Source organism: Athene noctua, chromosome 1 (genome assembly GCF_965140245.1).
Source record: "Athene noctua chromosome 1, bAthNoc1.hap1.1, whole genome shotgun sequence".
Taxonomy (NCBI): domain Eukaryota; kingdom Metazoa; phylum Chordata; class Aves; order Strigiformes; family Strigidae; genus Athene; species Athene noctua.
Genome location: NC_134037.1, coordinates 61,604,944 through 61,629,896, shown reverse-complemented (window position 1 = coordinate 61,629,896; position 24,953 = coordinate 61,604,944). Strand labels below are relative to the sequence as shown.

Genomic DNA, 24,953 nt, shown 5'->3' with positions numbered 1-24,953 from the left:
GGCAGTTAAGAGTGATGAAAACCATGACTGATATCCTGACTTCTTTAAATTAGTGGAACAACGACTCCACATAGATGGAAACCTTGTACTGTTAAGCCTACCTAGTATTTGAAAGACAACTATAAGACATCGCTCTTGTGTAGTTTAAAAAAGATCTTATCTCTGCTGGTCTCTAGTATAACTGTTAATTATAGTGCTTTTAAAAATGTTAAAGTGATATCAGATTTCAGCAGTGGCGGAAGTGACAGTTTTCAGATTTCAAAAGTGACATTTCTGTTTCTCTAATCCTGTTTGTTTTTAAATGTTTGAGTTCTGCATATTTTAATTTGTATGCAAGGTGCCCCAGGTAACATTGTATCACAGTGTGTGGTTTTGCCGATGACTGATAAGATTAGCACAAATGTCAGCTGCCTTCTTCTTAATTAGGGGATCTTTCTGTTTTGATACCATGGCTTGTTTCTAGTTACTTAGAGCAATGCAAAATAAATAATCTCAATATACTCATTCATTATATTGATTGCTAGGATTAATATGTTAAATAAGGAGCTGACTAGAAAATAAGAGAATTAATGATCAAAAAAAAAAAAAAATTGTTATGCCTACTATTTAAACTAAGGTTCCCTCATTACCTGAAAGCTGACTTTTAAGTGAAAGATGTCTGTGAGCTAAGTGTGCCAAATAACTTGAACACAGGAAGAATCTTCCTATGAATAATAACATTTCCCTGCCCTTCCCAAGACCTTTCATCTGTGATAAACAAGTATGACTAATACTGAGGATAGGACAAGTATAGTGACAGATTTGAAAAATCACTATTTGAGCATGTATTTTCCCTGAGCAGAAGGTGGACATTTCTCAATAACTACCTGTAAAGTGTGTGTTTGTATTACCAAGTCAGGCTGGAAAGAAACAGGTGGTGCATACAGGCATGTTTAGGTGCAGATGACTGAGAAAAGAACTGAACATGAAAGCAAGGCCATGCTGTGCTGGTGAAAGAAAGGCAAAGGTCCTGTAACCTCAGTGAAGCTATTCCACAACACACCAGCCGATCATCGTCCTAGTTTGAACAATGCCTTTTCCTTTGGGTTATTTTAATTCTCTACAGTGAAGAACTTCTTCTGAGATTTCTGTCCTCTTTGCAAAATATTTCTAAGCTGCATTGCTTTTTGTACAAATCCCTGAGATTTTTGTGAATTACACCACTGCTTAAAGCTTTGCTTGACCTCAGAGGTTCTTTTGCAATCAAAGAGAGCACTAGCCAGCATTGTACAGCCTGTACTGCACAAACAGGCACTGAACACTGTAACTCAGTCAACCCCTGCAGATGCTTATTTTAGAAAATGGAGAAAACTACCATAGATTCCTCTAACTGAAAAATGAGGATCTTCCACGTATGTTATATTGTGACCCACCCACTGAGGAAAACTGTTCATACATTTTACAGATTTCATCCTCATCTGTTCTTCTTAATATACTCTCTCTCAAACTCTCTATTTCAATTACTGGTGACTTTCTTGTTGCTAGCTGATATATTTTTTCAAAAGGGGCAGATTGTCATAAAATATGGGCTCATGTTGTGCTTTTGCAAACTGTGAGTTGATTCTGAAAAGATCAGACAGTATTACTGTGTAGCTACTGTCACTTTTACCAACATGACCTTTCTCTGAAGTTTTGTCATTGCTGAAGAAAATCTACGTTTGATTTTGAATGGAAAATCCATACTGATTATTTTTTAAAATAGATACTCTCTAGTATAATGATTGCAATTGGACTGTACCTACATTACAGCTACTGTATATCTTCACTGAATACATACTTTTTGACACTTTTAATTGACTCTTATTTACACAGATGAAAAATATGTATTTGACTGAAAGTATTTATGTCATAAAAACCTCAGAATTTAAAAACCTCAGAATTATGGAAATGAAAGTATCAAGCCTGAATTTCAAGGGATGCAAGTGTTGCAGCATATAAGTTACTTTCTGCAATGTAATAACACTATAATTAATTACTCCATAATTGTCTGTTCCCATCATCTAACTATACTCACTATACTATAAACACTACTGGTCAAATGTAATTGAAATGTCAGATTTTATATGAATTCGTGATGTAATATATAACAGAACTCATTAAATGAACCATCAATACAATAAAAATAGTTAATCAGAAAGAAATCTTTATCAACTGAAAGGGAGACATAAATCTCCCTCCTTGTGTTTGCGTGACTTCATATACCCAAAAAAAGAAAAGAAAGACCGGAGAAATGTTTTAAAAGTAATTTCTTCACCTAGAGTGCCTTCTGGTCATGTTATTTTGTGATGTACATGCCTCAAAGACAAGCATTATGGTAAACGTGACTGATGACTTTGACAAACAGATTTGTGGTTAAAATTCAGAGAAATAACCCAAAGAATGTCACTCTTACATGTCACATCTCTGAAAGCATCCAGTTTGGGGTAACAATTTACATATAAAGTCAATGTGCTTTTCTATGTAATTTCAGAATTCCTGTGTAGACACCACCAAGAAATTGTGCTCAAATCAAGCTGTCGATGTTTCGGAATTACAAGTTAGTTGTCAAAATGATTTGGTGCATCGTGAGAATAAGAAGGACATGACTGGGAAAGCTACATTAGTGGAAACCAGTGTGATTAAAGGTCAGTTAAGCTTTATGATTTGAGTATTAATATAACAAAGCTTAACCCCAACCCTGATAAATGATTTACATACAGGATTATCTTGCGTGATTTCACTTGGAATCTGTGGCTTAGTCAAAAGAGATGAAAAGTGAACATTTCTGTTCTTCCTCCATAAATGCTGTAAGGCAAATTCATCCAAGCTCTCAACAGCAGCATGGTATTAAACTCTGTTTGACACTGAAGCATGAATATTCAGTAGTTTTTAGGAACAGACGTGTGGAAAAGATGCACTTTCCTTTTGCTTTAGGATGATGCTTACACATCATCTGTTATAAAAAACCACTGATTCTAACAGGTTTTAAAGACTAGAAAGCAATTTACATTAAAGATATGAAGATGTCTTCCACTCACGATTTTGTATTTTGAAGAAAAAAATAATATTGAGCAAATTACTTGACCTATAATTGTTTTTAAAGTCACCATTTGCTTGGATTTCCCCAGCATTTTTGATAGCTGGTTAGTTTTTCTCCTTATCTTTCAAGTTTTTCCTTTTTCAGAAAGGAAGCATAATGAAGTTGAGAAGCTAGATGATAAGAGGACAAATCCAAAAGACTTTGCAGTTAATATAAAAAATTCAATCGATTTCATTAATCTGTCAGTCACAGGTTATATCTGAAATATGAACACATTACATTAATTACAACACTGAGCATTTGGAAGACTAAAGCACAAATACTCATCCTCACAGCATTTTTTAACTGATAACTGATATCAGTATAAGAACTTCCCATAAAGTTTTTCTTTATTGCCTTGTCATTCAGTGTGTGAGACTCCTAGAAAGGACTGCCTATTTGAAACTACACATATTGAAACTTGCAAATGCAACATAAACAACTTTTATAGTGAAGAATTACTGTGGTGTCTATTCACTAATCCTTATTGCTGTGAAAACTGATTATTTGGGACTGGCTATTGAAAGGTGTTTTGGTATCTAGCTGCTTTGAAAGATAATCCCAAGTTTTTTATCTTGTGGTTTGGAAAATTCTCCCTGCAGGCTCCATTTTGCCACTGTTTAATTATTTAATTAGATTTTATAGGGGTAAACGGTGGATATTCCATATTGGCAACTACAAAGGATGGTATTCTCTGTTTAAACCCCAGAAAAAAATTAATACTGAGATGGGTTGATGTTGTACTCTTTTGTACCAAGGCAACTCCTACAAATCACTGGAGCTTGACTTTGAAAGCTGCTGTCCGTGCTACAGGGATCAGTTGGATCACTTGCATGGGTTAGTCTCGGTGGGATGAGGCAGGCATGGGGAGCAGGGGAGACCCACCTGAAGAAAACATGACCAAAGCACCCTTACTGAAGCAAGCCAGGCTTAAAGTTTACGCTGAGTACTGGCTTATTGACAAGCACAGGATTCAGTGCTCATGTAGGTGCTTTCCTTGATGGGTTTAGACTCCTCACAGACAGGGAAAGCCACACAGGTTAAAGTCACATAATGGTTTCACAGTCAAGACTTTTCAAAGATTTTTCTGAACTCAGCTACTCGGTGTGTGCAGTAAGGAGTCATACAGTGACTTCCTGTGCCTCTTACAAGAACTGTCTAGTAGTTTCTAAACTGAGATCCCTTGGCTGAGAAAAGAAGTTTGGAGCCACCTTTATTAAGGCTTCAGCTCTGTAACAGGACTGGGAGGTCCCCTAGTCTTTCCATTCTTTGTACTGGAACCATTTTCCTACTGTGAGAGTATTTGTTACCGCTTATATTTCTTCTGTCAATGGGCACAACTGAGAAGAGTCTGGCTACATCTTCACATCTTTCTATCCAGTATTTATACGCATGACAAGATCCTCCCTGAGCTTTCTCTTCACCAGGCTGAACAGTCCTAGCCCTCTCAGCCTCCCCTTCTATTTCAGATGCTCCAGTCCCTTGATCACCTTAATGGTCCTTTGCTGGACTCACTCCAGAATGTCCATGTCCCTCTTGTACTGGGGAGCCCAGACCCAGACCCAGAATTCCAGGTGTGCTCTCACTGTGCTGAGCAGAGGGGGAAGGATCTCTGCTGCCACTGCTTTGTCTAATGCAGCCCCAGAGGCTGTTGGACTTCTTTGCCACAAGGACACATTGCTGGCTCATGGTCAGCTTGTCTACCAGGACCCCCATGTTTTTCTCTGCAAAGCTGCTTTCTAGTCAGTCACCCCCAGCCTGTACTGGTATATGGGGTTATTCTTACCCAGGTGCAGGACCTTGCACTTTCCTTCACTGAACTTCATGACATTCCTCTCTGTCCAGTCCTTCAGCCTGCCCAGGTCCCTCTGAATAGCAGCACAACCATCTCAGACACTCCTCCCAGTTTTGTATCATCTGCATCACTCACTGATGGGACACTCTGTCCCATCATCCATCCCATTAATGTTTCACTGTGTCTGTAGCAGACACATACAACGAGATCACCCATGTTGGTCTGCCCACTAAATCCTGGCTCAGAAGCTCTCAGCAGGTTCTTCATCTGTCCCTAGGCAGAGGGCTGACTCTGTTAACCATGCTACCACTAACCATGCTGCCTTCTCTTTGATGCTGCTTGCTAGCACATGCAGTTTGTGGTTCTGGACCCTAGGAAACACACTCGAACTTTTTGCAGCTGTTCTTGATTTGGACCTTCTACTGAACGTGTTTCAGCACTGCAGTGAAACAAGGCAATGTTGCTGACTGTCCCACCTGCCCTGCTTGTAGTCTGCTGGACTTCTTTCTTTTCATTCCAAGCCAGTAGCATTAGTCTTTTGTCTACCCTGGTAAACCTTATTTACATGTCCTTGATAAACCCTTTTCAGACTCTCCAAGAGCACTTGATTTTTATATTTTTCACTTTTCAGCACAAGTCTATTTTTCTTAACCAATTCTTCATTTGTATTTAATTTTGAAACACTCTAATTGAGAAGAAACCATATTTTATGGACTTTTTCAAGTTTTAACTTATCTTCTCTTAGTTGCTCTTGCTCTATTTCCTTTGGCCTTCATTCCATTAAGATCCTAACCTTTGTTGTGGTACCCTTTCTGTGAAAGCAGAGTTTTATTTTCTGCTGGTTGAAACCCACGCATCAATTGTAATGGTGGATTACTGACTTAATTCTTCCTGCTTCCAGTAGACACATTTCTTTTAAACTTTAGGTACCAGTCAGGCTCTTTTTTTTACTATCTATTTCCCTGAGTTTATGGCTACACACCAGTACTTTGCTGGCAGCCCTAGGTGTATGGCCAAGAGTATTAGAGTAAAAATGTTGTTTGGGCTGCTGAAGACTTGCTTCCCTCTGGTACTGCAAAGATTCACAGCACTACATCTTCCCAGCTATCCCAGTTCTTAGCCATATTTCTGATTTAAAAGTTCATCAGTCATATCTCTCCTGACTCATTCCTCATGAAAGTTGCAATAAGTTAATTTGAAGTTCATCCTATATATTGTATTATCTAGCTTAGACTATTCACAGAAGATCAGATAAATAGCCTTTGTTACTGAGGGTTTCAAACAGTCTTTTAGTACACACATAGAAAATCAAGAGATAGTATAATGTTTCTTGTTTTGCAAGGCTAGGAAATTGCTTCTTGTTTAATTGCCTTGGAGTATATCCCTGTACACACTTTGTCTAAATTTGAGTATAGTGTGAGTTTGAGCTAGGCTGATTTAACCTAGACCAAAGAGCAGTGATGGATTGTACACTGACATACCCAAATCAAAGCTAAAGGTTTTTCTGAAATATGTGTTAGTATAGTCCAAAATTCTTTGGCTTAATTCAGAGATAACTGCAGAATTAAACTGGAGATTGGATTAGATGATATGGCAGTTCTTCCCAGCCAGCCAAGGGATCCCCATGAGTCCACTGCTGCATGTAGCAAGCTTGCCTGTTCCAGAGAGTATACTCTGCTCTGCTAATTCACAAGATAATGGATTAGAAAATATGTCAAGACTAATAACACAGACACACTCCTGTGGGTTTTGAGTAGGAGGAAATGCACCATTCACTGACTAATCTTTAAACTTCTACTGGTGAATGTTAAGCCACCCTCCAAAGCACCAACCTGTTTCAAATTCCTAATAAGGATGTTGAATCCGTGCTCTCAAAAAAAACAGTTACAATTACTATTTCTTACCAAAGGCCAGATAGTTCTGAAAAGAAAAGTAACATGTTTTTCTCTCCATTTTAAAGCCTCTGTTGTCTTTCCTTACAGAGTTTATGTTAATAAAGATAGGATTTATTATCTTTGTTTCTAAGAAATTGAACCTTTTTCCTCTGTTGCAATTAAACCTGAATTGGCCACTAAAGATATCATCTTATTTTTTTATATTTGACTGAGTTTGCATTCATTAGAAATAGTAGCAATATCTGCAGGATAATAACTCTCATCAAAAATCTGCTGTATCAGTTTTTCTTTAACCTTGAAATTTATTCTAAGTGGAATTTCTAAAACATTACCTAATCTTCTTGCTCATGGCTTAGGTTTCTGGAATTGTTATAGCCTGCAATAAAAAAGTGTTTATGTTGATTTTGTTTATTGATGTCAGGACATTTCAGGGAAGATATTTATATATTCTGACTTTAGGCACTTGATTTAGGAGACTAGTGAGCTGGAGAAAGAAAAAAAGGAATGGGCCTTCTGATTGCAATTTAGGATGCACATATAATGTCTACTAAATTTTACAACAAAAATGGTTTAAGAAATTCCTGTCCCTGTGCTGTAGCTTGCGGTCCCATCAGTTACAGCAATACATTTGGTTATGGGGCTGTGCTCTAATATTAAAATGAATTAGACATAATATAAAAAACCCTGAACCTTAAAGCAGAACATAGAATTCTGAATTATTTTGAAAAAAGCTGTTTTTCCTTCAGTGAAGTTACAGGAATATGTTCTGAATTAGGCACATAGGGATAAGCAATATGAACTAGGGATCCTTTACTGTATCCATGTATGACAACTCTCTCCAGCTTCCACACTTTAATTCAGTCTTTGATCGGGGCAAAACAGTTATTAGATCCTTTGTCTCCTATGGTCCTGTAACAGTCTTTTAAAAAAGAATTGGATTCTTTTTACGGGTTTTTGGGCTGTGAACACAAAATTTATTATTGACTGACACATCTTCTGAGATAAGTTTAAAAAAAAGGAAAATGACTTAAAATACGGAGATCACATCATTTCATAGGATGGCAAGTACACTTTAGTAAATCATATTTAAACATTTTCAGTCAGCTTTCTTCTCAACCAAACTCTAAGCTGCTGTACAGCAGGGAAAAGAACTCATAGGCTCTGAATCTTTACATATTTCCCTTGTTTATTAGATATGACTGATTTTAACTCCCGTAATATGGAGAGGCTCCAGGCAGGAGCTTGTAGAAGTGCTTGCAGGGAGGAGGTATTGCAGCGTTATGTGTAGGGTAACTAAAGGTGACCTCACCTGAGTCCCCTCTCCCTCTCTCTGGCAGCGCTGCCTGGTTCCGCTTCACCAGCCCTGCACAGAGCAGCACCTGGGAGCTGTGGCAGGTGGGTGATGGTGCCCTGGGCTTTTCTCCTTACCCACTTACAGGAAGGTGTGATGACGCCTGAGATATGTGGTTTTTTAAAACCTGTGGCAATCTTTTCTCATCTGCAAGACCTGTTGATACACCGAGGATTTATTCTGCAAAAAGAGGAATTATTGCAACAGTAAAAATCAGTGTCTCTAAGAATTCAATAAAACCAGCAAGATAAACTAGAAAATAAATAACAAAGAAGAAAATTAAAGAATAAAAGAACAGGTCAACAGACATCTCTTTCAGGATTTTTTTTTTTTTTTTAAGAAACTAAATTTAAGATTAAAGTTTTCCAAACAATGGGCTAGCAGGTTCCAGAGGGAGATAAACATTATCCATACATGAACTGTAACGCTACAGTGCATATGAAATACTTTGATTGTGGCACTTAACAGTTTTTAAAGATACACTATAGCATCACATGAAGGAATGGTTGATGGATCACAGCTGAAGGAACAGTCCATTAGTTTTACGGGCTCTGATTCTGCTATCACTACAGCTTTCAGTAGCACTCCCTAAGGAATTAGTTCTCATTAGCACCGAGGAGCATCAGAACCAGGCCCACAGCAAATAAAATGCAAAACACTTTGGCTTATGCATATGTCTTCAGTTCTGTGCGTTTTTACTTGTGTGAAGTGCAGAAATAAAGATGTGGTGCTACTGCATTTAGTTCACAATATTATTTCACACAATAATTCAAAAGTATTGTTTTCAAGTTAGGCATAACTAAACGTAAATGTTATTATGTGGTTAAATGTTAATTTATGCAACATAAATCCTGAACTGAGATATCCACCACAGCTATAAAACTGCGTTGTGGTCATGGCCAGGTGCATTTATGTGTGCAGCCTTTTATGTGCATGATTTGGGGTTTCTAGAACTGGTTTCATGCAAGCAAGGGTCCTGTTGGGTTGGGTTACTTCTGTTGCCTACATTCTGAAGGAGGGAAGAATGGCAAGTTATGGCAACCATTTTTGACCTTGAAATTTGTGAAAAAACCACAAGTATATTCTGAGGGGGAAAATATCCTACTCACTCAAGGATACAAGTGAGATAAATGGAAATTTTAAGTCTGCAGAGCACTACCCTTCCACTGTAAAGGCAAATGTAATTATACAAATTGTTCCAGGAAGAGCAGAATTAATGAAATTTTGTTTCATAAGTATTCAGGTCCATTGTCCTCTACTGCTCTTCTCCTTCTTCCCTGATAATAACCAAAACTCTCCTTATGGCACTCCTATCAAATGAAAAAGAGCAAGTCTGGAGCTATGTGTGTGTTGAGTGGCCAACCAATATGCACACGCTGATTTATCCTGCTGTCTGCTGCCAAATGGAGTGTATAACAGCTGTGTTCTGCATGCTTTTCTTTCAATTGAGAAACTAATTCAACTCTTGCTTTTGTAACCACGTTGAGACTTCTGCCCCCTTTTCAAATTTGACTGAAATTGGCAAAAAAATTAAAAAGTACTGAAGAGATTGACAGATGGATGGATAGACAGCACGATGACACAAGCCTTGTTTTCTTAGCAGGCTGAGGTAGCATATCTGATTCAGTAATTCAGTGTTGAGGCTAATAGATTTTTTTTCAAACAGGGAAGCAAGTTGCATTGATCTCACTGTTCAGAAGCCCCTTGGGATTGTTCAGCTTGTCCCATTCATTGCTTAATGCTTTATTGAAGTGTAAATTTATACATTTCAGAAGACATCCTATACAGGTTTGGGACTGGGGACAGCTGTGATTTAGTCTGGCCTGATGATATTCATTTCCTTTCTCCTTGAGCTGTCTTGCTTGGAAGCTTATAATTTTGCTGGTGTGTGTTTGGGAAAGAAGAAAGTCTAGCTATGCCATCCATGAGCAATCTGTACTTTATATCCGTATTAGCAAGTCTAAGTGCACAAACGATATTTCCCTTGCTGAATCACAAGGATTAGCTTATTCTTTCATGCCTGTTTTATTCATTAGTTTACTTTTACTGATCAAACACAGCCAACTTGCAAATGAACTACAAACCTGGAAATGCTTATTAACAAGATAGTGGCCACATGTGTGAGTGAGATCTTTATTATATTTCTCATCATAAGTTTGCGTTTGTTGTTGGTTTTGTTGGTTTGTTTTTTTTTTTTTTTTTCCTTTTGATGCCTAAATCTGGAAATACTTTGCTAATTTACTCATTTCTAAAAAGAAGCGGGGGGACTTGTAGGTAAATTGGTCTAGAATAAAGTCTGTGCTGGGGTGGCCAGACAGCTGCTTGATTAACCTAATGATTATTTCTGGCCTTAAAAAAATCTATAAAGAAGAGGATCACAGCTTCAGAAAGAAATAAGTTCTACCCAGTTCTTCAGATAGATGTACCTCAGCTGTGGAGAGTCTCAGGAGGAACACAAGTGGGGTTTGGAGACCACCAAGAGAATTATACAGCTATTTTTGTGGTGAAGGGGCAGACGGTGGTTACAAGAGTAAGCCTGGGAGAATTCTTGTTCGGAAAGCTCAGTCCCATAAAGTAGGACCTGTTTGATAATCACGGCCTTGCTGGGAGGTCAGATAGGCTATGAGGCCTTGTGCACATTTGGAGATTGTTTGAGATTATGTCATAGCAAATTAAACAACCAGGAACAGCTGTACCAAAAGCAGTGTTTCACACTGTTTTGCCATTTCAGGTGAAATTTTCTGCTTTAGAAACACAGTATCCTTGCAGCTCTATTAAATGTGAGGCTTCCTGATAAGCTCCAAGGGCAAGCTGTTGTTGGCAGGGGAATTTCTGTGCTGCTGCCTTAACCCTGGCTGGTCCTACTGCTGCCTGGCTCTTTCCCCACCATGATATGGACCAAGGGATGTGGTGACTCTGGAGGGGGGATGTGGAACACTCAGTGGCTGATCCAAGTGACTAGTGGCCCCATGTGCCTTGTGGAGCTAACTCTAGCCCTACGGAAGCAGTAAGACCAACCAGGTAGGGGAGGAGACCCTGGTGCCTTTCTGGCAGCTGCCTGTAACTCATCAGTGTGAGCTGTAATGTGAAGCTGTTGCTGTGCCAAGATTCAGAACAGAGTCTGCTCCAGTGCTGGAGCTGCAAAGAGGCCTCCTGCAAGGTCTCTGCCCTTGTGGGAAAAAGCCACCTCTTTTTGGAAGGTTTGTCCTCAGCATTGCCTCAGACTGATCTAGGTAGATGTAAAGAAATGTACTTCAAAACTTTGTATTTTAACCTCAAGCCCCTTTCAAGCCTGCATCTCTGTTTATTTTGCCTCTGAATTTGAAGGAAGAGGGGGGGGGGGAAGTGTTGGGGCTAGGAAATCCCAAACTAACACCATAGTTTCCTAGCTGCAGAGGCTCATCTCTTCAGGCAATGAAACACAACAGCATGAGAGCACATCTGCAATAGGGATAGTAGGTACATGCTGCGCTTGGCAAGTGGACTGCTCTTCTCTTGAGACTGTCAGGCAATTTGCCTGCTTTTATGCTGTAAGTGATCATACATTTTAACCTTTGTAATAAACCTTAGAGTTATTTGTGGACAGCTAGAAGGGAGCGTGCAACAGATTATCCTGTTTGCACCTAGACTCTAAGGTATGAGTATTATGCAAAACCTGAAATAGGAATTCTTAGGAGTGAAGACTCTCCTATGAAATGCTCAGATGGCTTTTATTCTTGATCTGCCACAGATGTTGTTCAGGAACTTAAGCACGTAATGTAAGATCCCTGTGAAAAGGAAAAAAGTGAGGACAACATTGCTTGCTTTGTTTTTTGCTTTTGTGATTGTCTGTATGAATTGTACATTTTTTCAGGACCAAAGCAGCATCTTCCATTTCCTTACAGTTATTTTTTTGTTAATTATCAGGTCTAACAAATAGGGCATTTGGAAAGTGTGAGGCAGAAAAGGAAGAGGAAGAAGAGCACAACTACGACTATGTTGATGAAAACATAATTGAAAACATAAGAAAAATATTTCAAGACACCACTGTTAAAAATAAGCATGCGCTCTCTGAAGGAAGAAGGTGAGTGTGACCTATGATCACTTATGGATGCAAACAAGTGCAGGCAGAGTGGTTTTATTCAGACTGGGCAGTAACCTTCACTCTTCAGAATGAGGAAGAGTTTCCCCCGGGGAGCTGCTGCTGTTGCCCTGTGAACAATACAGGAAGAGCACCTCTGAGCTGCTGTCTGTAACACCCTGATACTCTTAGAGATGTCACCTTTGTTGAAGTGGTACCTACTGTTGTTCTGGTGAAAGAGGTGCACAGGCAAGACCAGGTTTACAGATAGAGGCAAAACCTTAATTAGACCAACAGTCATCCTTACAAAAACACAAAGAAAACCCAGAAAAATGTTTTGTATCTGAAAGTTTGTCTAATTTTTCTGATTTGTGCCAGTTTGCTGTAACAAATAATAGGAGTCTAAATGCAGTCCTTTTCCTCTCTTTAAAAGTGGATGCCTTGTTGTGCATGACTAAGGTTTGTCTCTTAAAAAGCTTTCAGGAATTATCTGTGTTTTCACTAAATCCTCAAGCTTCTGTTCTGGCAGACTGCAGAGACTTGAAGTGCTAGTGAAGAGGGCCTTTTCTAAAAAGCTCCAAGCATCATTTCCAGCTAAATACAGATTAGACTGTTTTCTAAATCTGAGTGAAACTGTGTAGTCTCAGCTCTTTTCACTCATAGCTGAACCTTCTATGAACTTCACTTGATTAGGCTGAATTGCTTCTCTTGTTAAAAGAAACTCCCGTAAACACAGCAAAACTTGAAATGTTGTGTTTCAGAGATCTTAAAAATGATTTTATTATGAAGTGGTATTTTATTCAAAATGTACTTTGTATTTATTTTTAAATGGTATGCAACTTTTCTATTCTATTTGAGTTAAGCAGCACATTGAATAGGAAATAAGACTTTTTTTTCTTTTTTCCCTGAAGTGCTCAAACCTCTCAGAAACATGACATCCACGGCAGTACATAGTATCTCTGTTCACAGTCACAGAAACTCCAAAATTACAGGAAAGACTGAAACATGAAAAAGAAAGTAGGGTGTTTCACATAATGCATTACTTCCTCAGTCCACATGTTGCTGAGGATGGGGTCTTGCTGTATTGCATGAAGAAGTCAGAAAAGAGAATAAAACTCTCCTTGGACTACAATAGTCCTTTTGACTGTAGGCATAAGGAAAAAGCACAGTTTCAAGAAGTAATGCCAGCCTAGAGGATTAGCCTGTAATTATACTACTTACTGTTGTGGTGTCAGCTCCTTTAAGTCTTTATACACCTGCCCTTTAAACTCCTTATCAATAGAGGCAAGGTTTCACTTTATTAGTTGTCTTCTTTGAGAGCTCTAGCAAAACATGAGAGGACGGACCTTTGCTGCCTTGAGGGAGATCACTGTCTGTCTTGAATTATGAAGCAATCCCTTAAATTATCATCTTCAGTGGATGACAGAAGTATCCACCCTCTGCAATCATTAGCTAGCCAAGGAGCATTTAGCTCCTCCATCCTGCTGGTTTCCCCCCGACCATCAGAAATCCTCCATTATGGCTTTTATCTAGCACTTAAAATTTCTATTAGGCTTCCATGAGCACACTCTTGAACATTTTGAGAAATATGGATTTGATGTGAGCATGTGAAATTAACCTTTGATGTAGACAAAAACCTTATAAAATATCTAGCCAGGTAAAATCGTTGATGTAGCTTAAAAAAACCAGCTTTTGAGTATGTATGCTATGCAGCTGGTTAAAAATAATCAAACTAGCTGTTTTAGGCTTACTTACAGGCAAATAATGCACAAAACTGTGTTGTCTCTTGTAACTATGCCAAATGCCTAATATCAGGTCAAGTTTGTTCTACTTCAAGAATTCACCAGTCAACATTTCCCACCCACAGTCCCTCTCTTCCTCAGGACATTTATGCTATTTATGAATATCTACTTTTAATTATTTGGTATATATGATCTATCAAAATTAAATCTATTGATCCGAGTTACTTTTACATAGAGGGAGGGAAAAATGTTTTAATGGAGTACAGAAGTAAACCTCTACAGTCTGGTGTACTTTGAGAAAATCAGTATGTATTACTTGCAGTGTTTCACCAGTGTCCCCAAGAAAATCTATCCACGATCAGGAGAAAAGCATGCCAGGATGACACTAGTAAGAGCTAGTCCTCACTCTAAAAAGGAAGGAGAAAGAACAGGGTTTTGCCTCAAGTCATTGCTATGTTAATTTTGATAGAATAAATGTGCCCAGAGGGTCAATGATGTTAACATGACCTCATCACTCCAGAACAATAAGCAATTAAACAAGGGACTTGACTACAGATGCCTGAGCTTGCTATAGCAACAACCACTATTAACATATTTTAACCTTTCATTAAAGATTCAAGAGAAAATAGGAAAAAACCCTGAAAGCATTTAAAATGTGTGGCTTTCTTTTTAACAATGTGAGTTTCTTTCCTTTTACTGCCATGAGTTGGTTTGGGGGGGATTTTTTTTTAATGAGGAAAGCCCTCAGTTTGAGAGTCTTTTAGAAGGCATTAAAGAAGTTAACAGTGGTTTTTCTTGGATGTGAGAAAAATAGGGAGAGAGAGGGTTCATTGTAATGAACTGCAATAGCTCTGGTGCTGCTATAATGTCTCATCCCATGTCCCCGCAAACAAAAATGAGATGGAGGCATGCAAAAGCAGCAACAACAAACAACAGCAAAACCAGAGAAAGCAGCCACAATACTGATAGCTGCTTGTAACCTTGGGGCTGGAAAAGGACAGAAACAACACGGTCCAGCCACCTAAGAAGCTGAAAACATGTATTGATGTCAGGTTGCTTCAGGATGTTGCTTTCTGGACTTGAACTTCACACAAGTGATAGAAAATGAATGGTCTCAGCTGACTGAGCCTGAGTACTTACTAAATAAGAGCCAAAAAGGAAAAGTAGAAAAGTAGGGAATGAAAAAACTACACAGTTTTGTTTTTTTCTTCTCATGAACTCAACACATGAGGTGGTTTTGTTTGGACAAAGTAATATACTTTATTTTCAGTTTGTACTGATTTTTTTTTTTTTTTAAAGTAATTGTATGAAAAGGATTGAGGTAGACTATTTTTTTTACCTTGGTTGTGCTGAGATGTAGGTTCCTGCATAACTGAAAGCTAGCGACAGTGCTACAAATGAAAACCAACCTTTCTGACCCCACCACATCTCCATTAATTCTTTTGTACTGTTTTTCTACGATATTTCTCTGGAGCTTTCATACCACTGACCCTCTAAGCTAGCTGGTTCTTTTGTAGCTCCCTTTGTCTCTGGCTGAAAGGCTGAGGCACACTTTGTAGCCTTGGGGATATTGGAGTGAGGAACCCAAATCCATGACTGGAGTTGTACGTTCTCATTACTTTTGAAAGTTGCTCTCCTCTTAGGTAGTTTTCAAAGCAGATTTGGGGACATCACCTGCTTCTCTAATTTTCATTGTTAGGTAGTTTTTCTACTGCCTGGTGTTTTCACTTTTCCTTAATGTCCAAACTGAAGCTTCTTTCCCAGGGTGCAATCAGTAGTGATTACAGAAAGAAGAGTCAAGAGGAGCAAATAGTGTGCTGCTCCAAGAGCTGCAATTCAGTTCCTGGCTTTGACACTGGCAGGTCTTCAGTCAGCCTGTCTCAAGGCAGCTGTAGGTTCAAAGATCCTAAGAGCAGGGAGGACTACCAGGCTATCTAGATATTCTTCCTCCATGCACAGGTTTTGCTGTTCCCTTAGAGGGCAGATTAAAACATATGTTTTTGTATTGTGGCAGAACAGGGAACAGAGCTCAGTGGTGAAGTCTCAGTGCACCAATATATTGCTATTAAATATTAATTAAATTATTAATTAACTTCCCTCCAGAACTGCAGGTCTGTTACCCCAGCCCCAGGACACACCCATTGGAAGCCTCTCTCCAAGATAGGGGTAACTTGTCTCCCATGACTGCCAGACCAGTGGCATGACACAGGCATCATGAGCATTGTCACACTGGAGAAATGTCAGGAAAACTTTTTGCTGGAGTCACAGTTTACACTGACTGAATGAGCTCTTCCACCCCATATAGGTCAAACATTTCCCTAAACTGCACAAGCTGTACTAGAAAAAGAAAAATTTACTGGTATGAGTTTCACACACTTAGGCAAAGTTGCTGGCATAGGTGCGTCAGAGTCATATATTATCTTTATTTTTGCTGTAGTCTGGGGATTGCTGGTATAATTGTACTGACAAACCATTTTATGGCACAGACGAGCACTAACTTGCAGCCATTAATTTGACTCAAGAGCTCATTCACCTGCACTCTGTGTAATTTTTAAATCCAAATGTGAAGGCTTCCTGATTCACCCTGTCATTTTGTTTTGTTTGTTTTCAGAGACATCTGAAGCAAAATAACTCTGAAATTAACTGAAACAAATAGGAAGCTGTGTCCTTCACACATTAAGATCGACTGCAACTAAGAAAAAGCTGCTCATGAATGTGTCCTTCTTGTCTCTTGAAGAGCATATGAGGCTGTAATTTAACTATAAGGATCCCCTGAGAAACTAAACTGCTTACTTGTCTTGTATAAGAAGTCAAACCAGCTAATGTCTCATGACCCTTTGAAGGGACAAAGTTTTTCTGTACATATTTATTCATGAATTCAGATAATGATGCCAAGTCCAATCCTTCATTCTTATTGCACCTGAAATTCCAGCTGATTTTCTGAACCACTGTAGGGCATATGCAAAAGGAACATCCCTTACTGAAACAGCTGCATGGCTCTTTTCCTTTGTTTTTCAGAGAAGGAAAGGGTTAGAAAGGGGCATGAAGGGTTGTCTAAGGTGAGTATCCATGTTTTTAGCCAGTCTCATATGCTTCAAGTTAAGGCTCAAAATTGGAAATGGCCAGATTCTGCCACTCTTTCAGATGATGAGCAATGCTTTATTGCGCAAGTAGTACTGTTACACAACAAGTAATTCATCCTGGAAAGCAATGCTACTCCTCCCAGAGGGAAGTGCTACTCAGAAGGACTGGGATTGCCTACATTAGATAGCGTTGCCATCTCCATAATCCCTTGCACAGATGAAGTTGACTAGAATCACACTAGAGCTATATACTTTGCTATTATGTTCAGCAATTTGCTGGAAAGACAGAAGCTGGAGCTGAAAGAGTAGTGTTTCTGACAGGCCTCCCAACTGAAAAAAAAGCTGCCCTCTTTAGCAGGTCTGGGAAAAGCAATGCTGAAGAGCTTCATCTGCACATTGTGTGTGGTACCTCGTATTTCCACACAAGCATCTGGGGGAAGAGGCAGCTCCAGGTGCCTCTCTGCATCACACGTCAATGGCCAACACTACTCCAATGGAGAGAGAGCATGGGAAGAGCAGAACAATCTCTTATTGTTTTTCAAACAAAACAAGTGTTTGCTTTGAAGGATTTTCTTTTACTTTATACTTCTGGAAAAGAAAAAAAAAGCACCAAATAGTTACATGGTATCTGAAAGAATATAAGACTTCCTTGGCCCCGAAGGAGGGACCTCCTTTTGTGCCCTGACCATGCCCTGTGTGTGCAGCGCAGTGTCAGGGAGAGCCTCTTCTTACAGAGATAAGCATCTCAGTGGGCTTGGCAGTGAGCATGTGATTAGTGCTGGTATTAGAGCTGCCATATTCCTGTCTGGGATTGCTGTGTGCCATCACACGAGCTGCACAGGTAGAGTGTGCTTAACATCTTTGGGTGGCACTGGACCTAGTCTTCATGTTCTGGCAGAGCGAGTCTGATGCCCATCATTTGTGGCATGAAAGAGTAAGAACTGGGCAGAACATGCACAGCAAGTGCCGTGTACTTACAAAGTGTCAGATCTGGGGCAAGTGCCTATCCCTCTGGCAATGATTCGATTCTCAGGGAAAGCTATTGAGAACTGATCTGCAAATATACAGTTGATGTGCCAAGAGTTTCCAGACTCAGCAGCAGGATGATCAGAATGGCATATCCAGAAATCCCAGGCAGCATGGTGGAGAAAGGGAACATGTTTAGAAAGCCTAGACATAACATATTTTTAGTCCTACTGAGGCATTAACAAGTGAATGCTCACAAAAATGCCTTAATATACTTTAAAATAAAAGTCTTTTCAATCAGACAGTAAAGTATCTTCAGACTTGCCTATTACAATTCTACTGAATGATTTTCACTAATGCAAATTAATTTAGCATTTCTCAATATTGTCTCATATTAATTTATTCAAGATAAACGTTCATCCTCATTAAGATCAGTTATGATTTAAGTATTAAGGATATTGCTCAGAGTTCTTTGATTCCATGCATATGTAGCGTACGGCGTTTTGCATATCACTAGTTAATATGGAGGCTTGCAGGTGTGTACAAAACTTGTAACTGGCTGACACATCACTTATGGGTATTTTTCACAAAAAACTGTATTTATCTTTGTAGCAGCTCCAAACAGCCCTGTTCGTTATGTCAGCAGATGTAGTCTGGTATTTGAATAAAATGAATTTGTTGTGTATTTTACTGACTACTTTTTTTCTTTTTCTGTTGAATATGGTGTTGTCCTCTGCTGTATGTCTGAAAGATATATCTTACTACCACAATTTTCCTTCACTAAAGTACCAGAAGCCTGACTTCTGCAGCTAGAAAGGAGAGGAAAGCCAACAGCCTGCTGAGATGCATTGGCGGAGCAGTGCCAGCAGGTCGAGAGAGGTGACTATTCCTGTCTGCTCAGCACTGGCAAGGCCACATCTGGACTAATGTGTCCCATTTTGGGCTTGTTAGTACAAGAAGGCCATGGACATACTGGAGTGAGTACAACAAAGGGCCATGAAGATAACTGAGGACTTGAAGCATCTGACATACAAGGAGAGGCTGAGATAGCCTAGAGTAAGGCATTCAGTTGCTCTAGGTGTTAAGATGGATGTGAACAGGATGGGATGCAGTTACTTTCCCAACAAAACTAAGCTTCTTTCAGCCATTCTATAAAAGTAAATGGGATGTAGCTTGTGAACAAAACCCAGACTTGCCAGCCCTTTTTGCAACTTCTCCCATTTAAAATACTTCCAAAGAAGTAATTTCTCTTCTTTGCATAGATCCCGTCACATAAGGAGTCTCTGCTACTCTTGTCACGTGCAACAATCTTGTCTTGTATATTCAACCTCATTGAGTTCAATGAGTTTTATTCATCTGAGTGAAGATGGCAGATTTTATGAGCCTTGTAGCAGAGATGTCTCCAATAACCTTTCCTCGGGCACATGAGCCAACATCATATCTTATCACAGAAATGAGAACTAGTCTGTCTGTTCAGTTTACATTACACAGAGGGACAGTGGCATTTGCATTCAGTTCTTGGCATGGAAGAGAAGCCATGGTGCTGTGCTGTGAGGAAAGGACATCCAGTCTTGCTGGGGAAAGAGGAGGGGAGGGAGGAAGCATGAAGTAAGGTCCTAGTAAGAGGCTCAGGTTCGATGTTTAAGACTTAGTAAGTATTGTGATTCCCTTATGCTGTACAGATGACCCCAGTGATTCCATATTGTTTGCTAATACATGTCTGACAAAACTGTAATGTCATCACAGTCCTTCAGGGACCTGGTTATTATGCCCAGACATTAATGCTCAAGAAGACTACATTCAAGAGGGGAGAGCCATTTTCAGCTGAACATGGACCACAATTGCTATGCCTGAAGAGAATACAAGTGTATTTAAATAATAAGATATTTGCTTTGCAAAAGATTGGCATAAGCTTTTGTACAGACTTGTTAGCTTAAAGGCTTATCTCTTTTAATGCTAAGAAGTATTTTCAGTGTGTTCTCACTGAAGACTTGCTCAGGAGCAGCTGCTTCTGCAGCATTCCATGTATGCATAAGCCCTTATGAGATGGCATTTTCTGTTTGGATGATGAACATGCACATTTTTATATATCCAGTCTTTGTGCCTGGGAAGATAAGAAGTATCTTCTCCTTCCACTCTTCTTTAAATGCCAAAAGCTCTTCTGTTTAAATATAACATGTCAAACAAATGCTTATGTACCACTCTCTTTCCAGTAAAAATGATAGAATCATAGAATGGTTTGGGTTGGAAGGGACCTTAAAGATCATCTAGTTCCACCCCCCCCTGCCAGGGGCAGGGACACCTTCCACTAGCCCCAGGCTGCTCAAAGCCCCAAACAACCTGGCCTGGAACACTGCCAGGGAGGGGGCAGCTTCTCTGGGCAACCTGTGCCAGTGTCTCACCACCCTCACAGCAAACAATTTGTTCCTTATATCGAATCTAAATCTACCCTCTTTCAGTTTAAAACCATTACCCCTCATCCTATCCCTACACTCCCTGATGAAGAGTCCCTCCTCACCTTTCCTGTAGCCCCCTTTAGGTACTGGAAGGCCACTATAAGGTCTCCCTGGAGCCTTCTCTTCTCCAGGCTGAACAACCCCAACTCTCTCAGCCTGTCCTCATAAGGGAGGTGCTCCAGCCCCTGATCATCTTTGTGGCCTCCTCTGGACCCAGTCGAGCAAGTCCATGTCCTTCTTATGTTGGGGGCCCCTGAGCTGGACACAGGACTCCAGGTGGGTCTCACAAGAGCAGACTAGGGGGGGGGAATCACCTCCCTTGCCCTGCTGGCCACACCTCTCCGGATGCAGCCCAGGACACAGTTGGCTTTCTGGGCTGAGAGCACACATTGCTGGCTCGTAGTTAGTTTTCCATCCACTAATATTCCTAAGTCCTTCTCCGCAGGGCTGCTCAGTCCACTCATTGCACAGCCTATATTTGTACCTGTATTTACTGACCCTTGTGCAGTTGGCCTTGTTGAACTTGATGAGGTTTGCATGGGCCCATCTCTGAAGCCTGTCAAGGTCCTTCTGGATGGCATCCCTTCCCTCCAGTGTGTTGACCGTGTCACACAGCTTGATGTTTATTCCTTCTATCTCTTCAGTTAATGCATATGATACTTTTCCTACCTCTCCTAAGACTGCCCAAGTGTTTTCCTAACATATTTTTCACTTTGATGTGCCTGTATCATATCAACTTTCAACTCCTTGACACCATATTAAAACTGATAGTCTACAAAGAAAAAGGTTTTTCTTGATTCTTCTTCACGTGTTCGTGGCAGGTTGTTGCTGGGGCTTTTTTAATTTTTCTTCCCTCCTTTTTTTAATGTGCCTGTGTGCTGAGAGTGTTATTGTGCTTTGCAACAATACATCTCTTTGATGAGCTTCCTCTGTCTCTTTTCTTGGGTTTTTGTGTTTTCTAGAATAGCCTTTTATGACTCTTTCTCTGGGACAGATAAACTGTGTGGGTCTGATATAAGTGCAGCCTGCCAGCAGCTGGCAGGCTGGTCAGAAGGAAGGATTACCCTGCCTTTGCCTTGCTACTGCTGCTCTTGACCCAGCCCACTGCTGCCAGACACTTCCAGAGAGGGAGTACTGGGGTGGAAAGCTCAGTCGAGCCCTTTTTACATTCTCCTGTAACTTGAAATTCCTCATGTGTGTTACGATTTGGGAGTACGTGGAAACAGCTACATGATGTCTTGAGGGCCTGAACCTGCCACGAGTTTTAGAGATGCCTGTATGTACAAGTCCCTAGTCCCCATGCTCTGGTGATGTTGTCCCTGAGGCTCTGGGTGCAGCATTGGCAGCTCAGGCCAGCCTTGGAAAGCAGTAGCTCTTCCTAGGGCAGCCTCAGAAGTTATGATCCTTCTTTCTTGCAAACACACAGGCTCCTCCGTAATTCCCCTGGTCCTCACAGTGCAGAGGAAGGGTCTGAGTGGGGCTCAGGGGGTTGCCTCATGGGGCAATGTAGATATATTGTCAGCAAAGACTTCTTTTTCCACCTTATTCCAGCTGCCTGTTCTGCTTAGTGATCACTTAACGTTTTGGAGCTTAACATCATCGCACAAAAGGAGAGGCAGAAACAGCCTTTCTTTCTAAAGTGACGCTTTTCTGCAGTCCGCAAAGCTGGTTTATACTGCTGCTATCTGTCGCACCATACCTGCCGCAGTCCTTTCCTGCAAACATACCCACAGTTCATGCAACTCTTTCCCACAGTTACAAATGGTTTGCAGAAGGAAGTGGGAGACTTTAAGGATTTTATTCTACTGCATTTTCTGTCCTGGAGAGTTTGGTTATCCATGAATCAATTAAAAATTTTTTTTTTTAAAATTATTTTTCTAGATAACTGTGCTTCCCAGCTAGAGCAGTCCTTTCCAGCTGGTGCAGTCTGGCATGTCTGAAGCCCCTGGTCTCGCCTAGGGATCCTTACCAGCCCCTGCCTGGGGCAGTGCTGCACTTCACGCCATGCAACTTAAGATGCCTCATGGCCCATTTTGTCTCATTTGTAGTACAGAAGATAAGATCCAAAATCAGTTTAGGTTCAGATCTCCAAGCATATTTAAATTCTTAAAGCTTATCAAAAACAACATCCTATTGGGTGTTAGGAGCCTGAACGCCTCTGTGGATGTAGGCTGTAAGCACTTCAAACTTAAATAGAATAGAGCCCAACAAGTGCTCTGCTGTCCAGCATCATGGCAAAAAATGAAATGGCAGTGAAACAGGTGGTATCAAGCTGCGATTTTTCTTCAAACATTAAACTGAAATAAATTTCAGACCTTTTTCAGGTGCCAGCTCTTTGCACTATGTATATGAAGGCTCAACATAGAATCAGAAAAAGATAATGTGCTCCTCCTGGAGTCACTGATGTTAGCGTGAGGGGAATACTCTAAAAAGAGTGTATCATTTTGAATCTTACCACCTTCAGTAGTAAGAACTGGAGGTCCATGGCTCACAACACCCTGCCAAGGAGAGAAGGCAACATGCCCTTCTCTGAAAACGTAACTGACCAGTTTGCTTTTGGGAAGTGTGGGTCTTTTTTAATGTCATGCACCAACAGTTAAAGTACTTATGCTAGGTTCATTTTTGTGTTCTGCCCGGGGGGATCCAAACTTACATCTTCTGCTTTCCAGCAGAACCTCCTAGCTGCCAGGCTAAAGGGTGCCCAGAGCAAGAACATCTTTGTTCTCCCTCCACACCTGGTAGGTGTCGAGGACAGTCCTTTTTCCCACCAGAAAAAGCACTTTATTATGCGTTAGAGAGCATAGACTGGAAATTAAGAGAGCCCAAAAAATTCTACACAGATTAGGGATCACAGAGAAGGTGAAACCCAAGAATCCAATTCCTGCTTAAAAAAAAAAAGAGCATGTTGGCTAATAACTTTTTGAATGTAGGCCCTGTAAGCTCTATGTATTGATACCTAAGAAAGCTAAAGCAGTGACTGCTGATACCTGTTTATAGCTCTGTGAAGACCGAGAAAAGGAAGGATGCCATTCCCCTTATGGAACAAAAAAGGGAGATTGCTGAAGAGGTCAGATCATACATATGTCTATTAGGAGAATATATGGGGTAAAACACAGGCCCATTTTGCAGTAGCTGTGCTTACAGTTGCAAACATGTAGACAAGGACAAGAACCTCACTTCTAACCATTCCTCAGAAATCCTACTCCTGTAGGAAAGGCACAGAGAACTGCACATCTCTCAGAAATAAGGAGCTGACCTGACTAAAACGAGCCTGGATAACCACGAGCGTGAGTAGAGTAGACCCAGGAGAAGGTGGTGGTGGTTCTCCATCAACCCTGCAGAGCTGTGGAACAGGGTTCAGCAGTACTGCCCAAACTCTGAAGAAGGTCAGATTCTTTCCTGGTAGATTTTTATTCTCTCAAGTTCTTTTTTTATTATGCATCCATTCCTAACCTTCCCTCCTAAATGTTGTTTGTTTCAATCCCCTTAGACTCGCTATTTGCAAGCACTTAGAGAAGTTTAACTTCCTGGCTTTTCACAGCTGCAGCCAGTTCTGTTAATGCTTTCTTCTAACAGCACCTCTATCAGACAGAAACTGGCCCTTCTTAGTACCAAGCAGTGCTCAGCAAAGAGATTACACATGTAAATGGCATGAGAACAGGGCTGAAAACCCCAGACTAATGCTGAGTAAGAAAATCCCTTCTGCTCTGTGAGTCCTCCTTGCTGGGCAAAGCTTTTCCTCTGCTGTCATCAGATTCCTCTGGTGCTTGCCCATCCTTCTCCAGAGACATCCCACCATACCTATACTGCCTTCTCTTGATATGTTTTTCTCTGCTTACCTCTGATGCCAATATATTTTCTTACTAGGATGTATCTTTTCTGTTTCAAGATATCTGGATCTGCCCTGCTTCTAAGAATCCACTATCCCATGTTTTCTCTAAACTTTAATACATGCATTAATCTCCAAAATGCAATTGCTAGCCAGTTTCTAAAGACTTTGCCTGACTAGTTGGCATAGTGGATTAAGACAAAGTGTCAGAAATGCATAAATGCTTGATGCTCTATTGAGAAAGATGGTTCTTTTTCAAAATACTGAAGTATTTGCTAATGTTATCATAAATTCAGGTAAGGAGAGATTTGATTTTTAAAAATATGTTACAAATATCCCCTCAAGTGCAGCAGTTTGCTATTTGTAAGTTTGTTTTCCCTATTTGTATTAATGGGTCTTTTTGTTTTCTCAAGTGCACCTTACGTTAAATCTAAGTTAACCACAGAAAGGCCAAAATTTTTTTTCCAAACTTTTCTGGAGTACAATTAACTTAATATTTTAGCAGCTGGCATCTGCGGTAACTACTATTAGATTATATTTAAAGCCTGTTGGAATCTAATTACTCTAATCTATGAACCAGGTAATGAAGGTAAAAACTCCCACATTTTCCTAGACCTCATTAATGTATTTCCTTTGAAAACTATTAACTAATGATGGTACATTAAGGGTTTATCCATAA

At 40.1% G+C, this 24,953-nt stretch overlaps 1 protein-coding gene across 1 annotated transcript in view; it reads left to right on the top strand.

Annotated features, from left to right (window-relative positions):
• THEMIS (thymocyte selection associated) overlaps positions 1–12,205 on the top strand; it is a 75,401-nt gene extending 63,196 nt beyond the window's left edge. Inside the window, exons 5-6 of the mRNA XM_074923941.1 lie at positions 2,510–2,663; positions 12,045–12,205. Coding sequence (XP_074780042.1) covers positions 2,510–2,663; positions 12,045–12,205 — 315 coding nt within the window. The remainder of the gene's footprint in view (positions 1–2,509; positions 2,664–12,044) is intronic.
• The last annotated feature ends 12,748 nt before the right edge of the window (positions 12,206–24,953 follow it).